The sequence below is a fragment of the Henckelia pumila genome, chromosome 1 (assembly GCF_033568475.1).
Source record: "Henckelia pumila isolate YLH828 chromosome 1, ASM3356847v2, whole genome shotgun sequence".
NCBI classification, from domain to species: domain Eukaryota; kingdom Viridiplantae; phylum Streptophyta; class Magnoliopsida; order Lamiales; family Gesneriaceae; genus Henckelia; species Henckelia pumila.
Window position 1 is genome coordinate 77575378 of NC_133120.1, and position 10378 is coordinate 77585755.

At 35.3% G+C, this 10378-nt stretch overlaps 1 protein-coding gene across 6 annotated transcripts; it reads left to right on the forward strand.

Annotated features, from left to right (window-relative positions):
* The first annotated feature begins 4274 nt into the window (after positions 1-4274).
* On the forward strand, positions 4275-9795 carry LOC140883583 (probable E3 ubiquitin-protein ligase RHG1A). 6 transcript variants are annotated; one of them, XM_073290136.1, is made up of 7 exons: positions 4285-4764; positions 4938-4981; positions 5655-7475; positions 8397-8447; positions 9016-9114; positions 9317-9460; positions 9549-9795. In XM_073290136.1, the coding sequence occupies exons 3-7, from the start codon at positions 5727-5729 to the stop codon at positions 9678-9680; spliced, it is 2175 nt and encodes a 724-aa protein (XP_073146237.1). In that variant the 5' UTR covers positions 4285-4764; positions 4938-4981; positions 5655-5726; the 3' UTR covers positions 9681-9795. The 6 variants fall into 6 exon arrangements, 5 of the variants coding, with proteins under 5 accessions (XP_073146253.1, XP_073146243.1, XP_073146237.1 ...); XM_073290127.1 differs by having other exon boundaries at positions 4286-4839; positions 8394-8447; XM_073290120.1 differs by having other exon boundaries at positions 4286-4764; positions 8394-8447.
* Positions 9796-10378: the final 583 nt, after the last annotated feature.

A 10378-nucleotide genomic window follows, 5' to 3' on the forward strand; every position in this document is an offset into this window, starting at 1 on the left:
AAACATTGCTGAAATATGTGAAACTTTTAAACCAACTTCTCTGATCTTGATCATTTATGGTGAGCAATGGACTTGAGAATTAGCACGAGGTTTCATCTGAAAAAAAAAAGAAGAAGAAGAAGAAGAAGAAGGGGTCCGTCTTTGGGGCATATCTCCATTATTGGCAGCTAATTTGTATTAGTCCCTAAAGCCCTCTGTTTGTTAGAGTTTTACGCCAGAATTATAATGATAGATTTACGGGTCGAAGGCATCTACGGTGTTTTAAATAATGATAGTCCATGGTAAATTGTCCTTGAGATAAGGAGTTGGGCACTTGACTACAGACTGGTGAGCATCAATCGGTTGCGCATGAATTCTACAAGTATCAATAAACTCCGAAATATGTGGTTCCAGTTAGTGGAGAGCCATCGGAGAGGATCAACTAGGACGAAGATCGTTGGAGTAAGCTAAGGGGTACTAAAGACGATTTCCGGCAAAGAACAAACTTTGATCAATGTACCATTTGTTCCCTATGTTTGAAATAAGGCTCTGTGTCAGTTCTAATCAAGTTCGAATTTAGGTTGGTATTGGGTCCAATAAGTTTACATTCTTAAAAAAAATGGAGTGCTTGAGAGAGAAAAATATACCCTGAAAGATAATTAATTTTAAGATTCTACGCGATAGTAATGAACTCATCAATTTCAATTTCTAAAGCACAAGATTCTTAATTCTATACTGTAAACAGTTTAATCCGAAGGAATTTTCAGTATAAAAAGGACTCTAATATGGGTTTTAAATTTGTGGATTATGATGTTGCTAATTGCTATGATAATAGCAATTATTGTATTTTAGAAGATATATTGTCGAAACGATGAATAGGATAGAATTCAATATATTTTAAGGGTATTATCCTAATAACAGATCCAATGTCTCGTGATTTTTCACTTCAACAATACATAATTAATTACGTCCATGTGTAGAGATATGAACTATTGGATGCATAATTTGGATATCATCTTTAGTGTAGGATCTCATTAACCCGTAAATAAATCCATTTCATATTTATGTAATTAAGTCACCTATGTATATGTTAATGAGCATTAGTGCAATAATTATTTCTATACGTAAAAACTTGACTATATGACTTTTGGATTCTATGCATTGTTCTTTCGTTTAATTCGGCAACAAATATTAAGCATATTCCATATCGAGACAACAACATTAATTAATAAAATTAAGTCTTTCTATGCAGTGTGCAAAGTATTCAACGAATACAGACGCCTAAAAAAACGTTGCGACAAATTAAAACCCATAATTTTGATGATGACCAAAACACAGCAATGGATTATAACTATGCCATTTGAAAATCAACATATTTCTTGCTAATCAAATTGATTTGTTTTCAATAATATAATTAATTGAACAAAAAATAATTTCTGCACCGGATTCTATGCGATATTAATCTTAGAGGGTGAAAACAAAGATCCCACCTAACATTTGCGGAGGTCCATAAATAATAATAAATTGATAATGATATTTCATTTTCTTTGTATCGGTTCTTGGCCACCGTTGGTGTATTTTGTTTGTAAAATAAAATACACCATTTTCTCACTTCATATATATGCCCTAAAAATTATTAAATTATACGAAGGTATCTGTTACGTTCCGAATTTTTACGCGTGCAAGTCGAGTATGAAATCTATCAGAATAAACAATCCAACTTCTAAAACCATGATGTTGTGAGTATCGATTCGACCGTCAAGTTATAATATGATCACCCTAATCACAAAAGGTTTCTGCTGTTAATTTTGTTTTATTTTATTTTTCGTTTTTATTTAGGTGGTTGTTTGATGGACCTGTCGTGAACAAAAATCGAATGCCTATGCATGAATTGAAGCATGCACAAATTAATAATGTATGTTATGTTGACCGGCCCTTTGACTTGTAAACAAAATACTATACTAATAAAAATTAAATGTTGGAATCCAAGAAATACGGTGCTTTGATTTCCAGAAGGTAACACATGCTTAAATTAAATTAAAATCAAATTAAAATCAAATAAAATAAAATAAATTATTAGAACGTAATAGAGATCGCGGTTTAAAAGTTCACATCATGTAAAGATTAATTAACTAAATGATGATAAATACATCTAATTAGAAAATAATTAAAAGGGAATCCGAATATCGTCTTTTCTCGGGATTAGTCGGACGAATTAAAATCTGTGCATGACCTATGTTATAAGAAAGAAAATAGAGAAAGAAATCAAGAATTCGTTTGAAGACATCGACTACATAAGATAATTAAATTATATTGTTTCATTTGGATTTTTATGAAATGATGAGATATGATGCAAATGGCAGAACGATTCTCTGAATTAAAAATATATATTTTAGCAATTCATTTATAAATATGATTTTGATTGGTTAAATATTCCTTACATAAGCTTTTGATAATTTTGAAATGACATATAGAATCTTTTTTTATTTTTTATTTTTAAAATTACGAACAAATTAGCTCAGCTGCACAGTTGTGATTTCAATTGATCTCGGTTTATACTAAATTATTTCAAAGATTAAATTATAGACTTTGGAGTTGTTTATTGACAGCATAGCTTCAAATAGTACCACGATCATATTTTAAATTTCCATATCTTAATTTTAGCATAAAAAATGTTTCCCCTAACTCGCGCTGTTCTATAGTTGCAATAATTTGATCAAGAGTGAAAATAGGGTATATGTCAGAGAAAAATACAAATTTTTTATATTGTTTATTTTATTTTTTAAAACTTAATTGTCAATGTTAATTATCGTACCGATCAATTAATAATCAATAAAGAAAATGCCGACTAATATAGATCTAAAATCTGCAGTACTCCTTAAACCACAATTTTTTTTTTAATTTAAATTTAGGAAAAACTGCAAATTTGGTCCTATAAGTTTGTCACTTTGCTATTTTGGTCCTCTACGTTTTCATATTTCAGTTTTAGTCCCGCATATTTCGATTTTTGGCAATTTCGGTCCTTTTTATTCGAAAATGCTTACGTGACACTGTACACGTCAGCTTCACATCAGCACTGAATTGGTGTCACGTCACCGCCACGTCGGAAAAAGGACTAAAATTGCCAAAAAAATAAAGATAGCGGACTAAAACTGAAATCTGAAAATATAAAGGACTGAAATCGCAAAGTGACAAACATACAGGACCAAAAAAGCAATTTTCCCTTAAATTTATTACCTATTTAACTTAAAATCTCGACAATTGAAATCGTGAAAACAATAAATTGACTGAAAAATTATTCATAAATATATAAATTAGTAAATTTATTACCTTAACTGATATATATATTTTTAAATGCGGCGGAGTGGTCAAGTTTTTCCTAATTGTGATGGCGTAAATCTAAATAACGCTCACAATATATACACTCATTGATTGTTCAACATCTAACCCAAAATTTTAATAAATAAATTCGATCTACAATAACTAAATGATAAAATATAAAATTTGAAAGATCCATATAATTAATTTAAAAGTGTTTTTTATCAAATGAATTCCATAGTTAACCAATCTTCCCATTGTATTTGTCTATCCACCCAATCCGCATTTTGAAATTTCGTTCCTAAAATGATACATCTCCCACAACTTTTGACTAATTCACACAACACACAAAATCAAAGCAATCCAATGAGTGATGTGAAAAATCCGACAACATTCTTGAAGTTTAATAATTGTTTGATGAAATGTGAAGGGAAACCTAACCAACAATCTTAGGAGTATGTATGTTCGTCTTTAAAGTAGGTTTTACGTGAGACGATCTCATTGATTTATATATGTGAGATTTTCTGATGAGAGTGTTTGTGTCTTACTTAAATCTAATGAATTACGAAATAAATGTTAAAATTCTATGATAAAGAACAAGAGATTTGAGATCAAGTTTTGATAACAAATTAAAATACAAAAACAAAAGTTACATGATATTTAACTTTCTTGTTTTCAATGTGTAATTATCATTATTTTTTCCCCTTAAAAAAGTATTGAAAATTTACTATGATCTGATTTGGTACATATGGTTCCACAAGTTGTGCGTATATAGACATTGAGAGTTGAAAATGAGTACAAAAACAGGCGTGTGATGGATGGCATGTATGCATAAACAAGTGACAGGTGCTTGGCGTGAAGATTTTGAAAACCAAAGACAAAAACAAAGGAAGAGCCTTTCCGCCCGTTTTCTCTCACGAGAAAGACTTGGAAACTGTGATAATCCTGAGCCCATATAATTGACACGCTCTTTATTTTTCATTTTTAGCCCTTTTCTTTGTCATGGGATTTCCTTTTGGTTCTTGGCAATATTAGTATAATAATGAATAATGATGTATTAAACAAAGTTTTCATTTTCATTAACATCACACACTGGAAACTGCAGGGAGGAATCCTTCCTTGTTTCTGACTTTTGGTTTTATTATTTATTTATTGTGGGCATTAATGAAAATTGGAAAGCTCTCTCTTTTATTGCTTTCTTGGAAAATTTTTGCCTTCATGTCTATCTGTGCATAGAGGTGTGAATGTGGCCCTGTCGTCTATTGGTGGGGTGTTTTTGAGTAAATTAAAGATTACTGTCCTCATTAATCCTTCCACCCATCTCTCAATTTCTCTTCTTTTTCACACCACAACACCCACCAATTCATTTCATTCTCATCTCTTTTATCCTCATCTCATTTCAAGAAACTTTTTTTTTTCTTTCTTTGTCTCTCTCTTTCTCTCCCTCTCTGAGATTTTCTGCACGAGGTTCGGAGTTTGTGTTGTTTTTTTTCTTGTTCGATTTGGTTTCGTTTATTCTGTGTGTGGATGTAGAAAAGAGAGGTGTGACGGTGGAGTTTTTGATGATTGTTTGATGTTTTTTTGCCGTTTATTTACTTGCAAGAAGAAAATTTTTTTAATGGCTGTTTTGCTGTTTTCAGGTCTTGCCTTTAGATCTGCTGCTACATCTGTTGCTCTCTGGCTGGTAAAAGTTTCAGATTTTTTTTTCTAATTCATGTTTTGATCCTGGATGATACCATCATGTTAGCTCTTTTTTCAACGCTGTTCGTTCTTTTAATTTTTGCTGGTTAAAAATTTGATCTTTCGGGTTATTTTTTCCGTTCGTTTCCTGGGATTCATCCGTTGCATTGTCTTTCAGTCGCATACGTTTCTGTTTTCATTTTTCTGATGGGGTCAGTATATTTATGTGGGAAAATATTTTGCTAATTCTAGAAGTTGAAAGTGTGTTTTTTGATCCCTCTGTGCATTTCCCTTGGTTAGATTTGTGGTTAGGTGGTTCAAGGTCGAATTTGTTTGAGACATTTTCCCGAGGTCAACATTTTCTTTTCAATTCCTTCATCACGTATCTCAGTGTTCCCATCATTTCGTGATGGATGGCTGATGAATGGATAATTTTTTTCGTAAATTAGGAGATTGGCACCCTTTTTCTCCTCTATGTTTGTAGTACTTTCAAAATGCTGCAAGCCAGCCCTCTTCGTCAGATGCAAATTCTTAAAAAGTCTTAGAAATTGTGAGGATGTTAAGAATTTTGAAGTACCCATACGTATGTTTCTTTTATTCTTTTATAAGTTGTTAGAGTAAAGTATGTGATATGAACTTTTCAATGTGTTAATCCTTGAAGTTTTGTTAACGAACAGAACTGGCAGATAACCCGACTCAGGTGCATTCGAACCCTTTGTGATATTTGAAGAAATCAAAAGTCAGCCCTAATGCAAGGGCAAAGGAGTTCTGTCAGTGCCGCCTTGCCCGAAAATCTTAGCTTTGATCTTGGATCATCATCAGTTCCTTCTGGCATAGATTCACAAATGTCCTGGAATAGTATGCAGGCTTCTGCGCAAAATCTTGTTCCTGAATACAGAATATCATCAAGTGACACCAATATTTCGTATCTGCATCATGTAAGACATGATGGCCCGAATGGCGAGTGGAGTGCCGGTAGTTCAAGTGCTGCACAGAATCAAGGCGAACAAAATGAGGGAAAAACAGAAAATATTATCAGCATTCACAACCGAGCCACTCTCACCATAGAAGAACGTCAATTTGAACCTTCTAATATTTTTTCATTTGACATTCCTAATGCAAATCCAAATGACAATTATACTACAGATGGGTTGCTTCGTGCTCGCGATTCCAGCTCGGAAGCCCTTCTGCAGGATCTTAACATGAGTTCAGGATACAGAAACGATGAGGATGATGTTGAGATAATCGAACATCCCAACACATTCATATCTGTTGGATCATCAAATGGTTATAGGACATCTGTCGGAAGTTCCTCGGATTCTTTGAGGTTGCCGTCTGGATTTCGTGGACGTGCAATGGAAGAGAGTGAATACGGGTCTGGTTCTTTGGATGGTCGACGATCTTCTTGCAAGAGAAAAATATTTGAAGTGGTGGGACAGTCTTCTGGAGCTGGGAGTTCAAATTCTTATCAGAATGCGGAACAAAGTCAATGGGATGCCGTACAATCTGCCCACCTTGATGCGAGAAACAATACAATGCCAGCACAAATAAGCAACAGCCTTGTCATTAGTAATGGGCCGGAGCGGTCAAATTCAAGGCTTAGGATTGGTGTTGGAGAAGCGGTTTCTGCAGGTCCATTTTCTTTGAATCCCTCCAGAACTGCTGAAAATTCTCTCAGGAATTTCAGCTTGCCGTCGAATGGATCACAACGACAAGATCCTATGCCTGTAAATCCATCTTCAACAGAGGTCGAATTTGGAAGTGTAGATGGTTCATCTTCTCAGAACCCATCTAGATTAGTATTACACAATCGTCTATTAGACTGGAACCCACCTCCTGTTGTGGAAAATGCAAGTGTTCATGGTCAGTCAACTCTTTTGCAAGTTCCTTTTGTTCGCCGAAGTCTTCAGTCTAGGTGGAATGAAGCATCTGGCTCAAGGAGTAACAACCCATTTGCTTCCACTCCTATCCTAGGAGAGAGGGATGCTGGACTTTATGATGAAACTGCTCAAAGAAATATTCCCAGAAGCATTTCGGATCATCCCATCTTTGTTCCGGATCGTGAGATGAGAACTTCATCTCGGTATCCCATAAACTGGGACTTTGCTAGTGGGAATAACAATGTAGCTGGAAATACTGCATCTACTTCTCAGGTAGCCACATCTTCGGGGCTCGATTCTGCTTCGCCTTCACCTAATTGGTCTCAACGAAGTTGTCCACAATATCGTCAGAGACTGTCTGAAATTGTTCGAAGATCTTTGTTATCCTCAGCACGTACTGAAACTGGGGGTCAGAGTAGTAATCCTGCCACACGGACAAGTACTTCAACTACCTCACAAGAGATGCCACTTACGTTTAGACCGGGTAGTCAAGGTCAACGTATGTCGAACCAAAGGTCAGCACTGTTGGAGAGACGTCGTGACGGTGCTTTTGGAACACCTAGTTCACTACGAGTTTTTGCTTCTGCTACTGAAGGAAGAAGTGCTATTATGTCTGAGGTATGAATAGACACACACACATATACATTATTTTCTCTGCATTTGCATCTTCTCATAGGGAGTTTGAAATTATTTTGGCCGATTTTCAACTTAATGGATTCAAATCATGTTACTCTTATTATTCATGTCCCATGTCGTTTGCACATCGGCCGTGATTGGTTGTTACTTGGATTCAAAAATTTCTTTTGGATTAGTGGTCCTTATAGATGCCTAACTGTTGTTTTTTTTGGATCAATTGGTGATTCTAAATCCCAGGTGAGGTTAAACAATCATGTTTCTCTGGTCAAAACTTTGATGATAAGTTGAATAGTGGTTGTTTCGTTGTAAACTTGTGGTGTTATGCACTCATGCATTTGGATTTGGTGTGAGGTCTCTGATGTCCATGAGATTTACATTCAAACACAACTACTTAGTATGCATTGGTTTGGCTAAGTGGGAGATGCGTGGGTTTGTGGTGATTTGGTGTATATCACGAGGGAAAAATTTCTCATAAAATCTGAATTTTCCCCCTTGAACTCTAGTCAATATTGGTTTGGTTTGCACCTGCTTTGGCCCAGAAGACGGGTCCTGTGAGCAGAACATTTGTTGTTGATGCTAATCCATTCGCAGAATCTCATGTATTCTAGCAGTCAGCTGGCTTATTTGTTCTTGATGTTTTCATGTGCTTTGTAATGCATTTTGGTAAACATGTGCATAATATGTTCATCGACTGCTCATGTGCTTGTTTAGAACCATGCTGTTTTATCTTGATGCACATGTTCCAAAATGTCATCTAGTTCTCATATGACACCATTTTTTATGCTTAATCTTGTTTGTGCTGGTTTTGCATCACTTGATATCCATATACCATTGAAGAAACTTTCGTGTTTCTATATATAAAACCTGAAAAAGATGTTTCTGAATATACTTTGTTTTCAGCAGATTCGCCGTGTCTTGGATCTCATGAGAAGGGGGGAAGGGTTGAGACTGGAGGTTTGTGCTTCTGCTTTTTAATCATCTGTTCTTTTTCTTGTGCCGTCATGCATGACCATTCATTGCAACCGCAGGCATCTGCAACTATTTGTCCCCGGATATGATGCTATCATTGTATCGCTGAATATTTAGTCCCTTGTGCTTTTGGTACTGTAAAACTTGTAAGTTTGGTCCAATTTGATAAATTCAGGATGTAAAATGCTCTCCTTTAGTCCCAAAGTTGAAGGCTTCCAGTTTCTTCTTAGCATGGCTGCGTATGATGTAATTATTTTTTAGAATATAATTTGTTTTTCAAGTACCTTAGATAATGCAGTGATGCACACTTTTCTTTTAAAACATTGTTCCAAACAGCATTTTCAAATTGGGGTGGAGGAAGATTAATATCTGTACCTTAATGTTGTGTAGTTAAGGGAGGAGTGGTTCTACAAGCTTAGTTTGTATGCAGTGGGGATCAGCTGCAGCTAGAGAAGCGAAATAGTTTCTTCGTTACTGTTCATTTCTACCTCGTAGTTTTAGTGTTTTTCGTTATGCTTCACAAGTATAATGGCTGTTTCTGTTTGTGTGCTAGGACGTGATGGTCCTTGATAATTCAGTCTTTTTCGGGATGGCGGATCTACACGATCGACATCGTGACATGCGGCTGGATGTAGATAACATGACTTATGAGGTGAGCAAGAAGCATTTCCTTTCTCCATTTATGACTGCTTACTTGAGACGAAACGTGACGTTTGGGCTATTATTTTGTGAAGAAGATTTTAGTTGTATTTATATCTCAGACTGTAGTGTTTGACACCAATATCAAGCGCTGGATTCTACACCCTCTTTTCACTTTACAGACGGCCCCTCGATTTTAACATTCTCTTTTCCAGGAGTTGTTGGCCTTAGAGGAACGCATTGGAAATGTGAGCACAGGATTGACCGAAGAGGTCATAATCAGTCGTCTAAAACGCAAGAACTACGAGACAAGCGAAGCCCAAAATCCAGTGGAAACAGAGCCTTGCAGTATATGTCGGGTAAGCAAATTTGTTTTATCTGAAAAAATGGAAAAAAAGAAAAATGGATGTGTGGTGTTCATTTTGTTGCAATGCTGGACTTGTACAGGAAGAGTACAGCGGAGGAGACAACCTTGGAACGCTGGACTGCGGCCACGACTTCCATAAAGACTGCATCAAACAATGGCTCCTGCTAAAAAATTTGTGCCCCATTTGTAAGACAACGGGATTGAAAACGTGAGACGTGGCTATCGATTTTAGCCATCGTTTTGTTCCTTGGATCATGAATTATTGAAACCATGACTGCTTGTGACTTGAACGAAGCTCATTAAGTTATGAACTTCACCTTTTTTTTTTTCCTTTTTTTTTTTCACCCTTAAATTATAGATTTTGCAATCTTCCTGAATTTTTCGAGGTCTTTCATGTGGAGGATAAGTTTGGATCCTTCCACGTGAAAGTCAAACGATGTTAAAACTCATACCTAGTCAATCATTGGATTACATATGGGAGATTCAAATATTCTTATCCAACTTTGATTCTTTCTTGCATGGCTTTTTTTCTAATCCAATCTTGAATTTCTATTCTTACGTTTTTAATCAGTTTGGTGATGCTTATGGTCTGTTTTTTTTTTTTCAAATAAATAAATTCATTAAGCTGAACACGTCAATTTCAACTATTTGATTGGGTTTTTCGGGATGAAAAAGAAAAGGAAAAACCTACCTATTTTATCAGTTTTAGAATACTCAATTTTCCAAAATTATTTGAGTATTTAGAATGCTCTATTTGATTAAAAAAATTGATAAACTCGATTTTCATTAGTTATTAGCAATGTTCTAAAAATCTGTAGGCCGGTGGTCACCCATCGCCTAGTGTCTAGACGTTTAGGCGGCCGCTTAGGCGGAGCCTTAGTGATTTTTTTAGCCTAAATATCTAATTCAT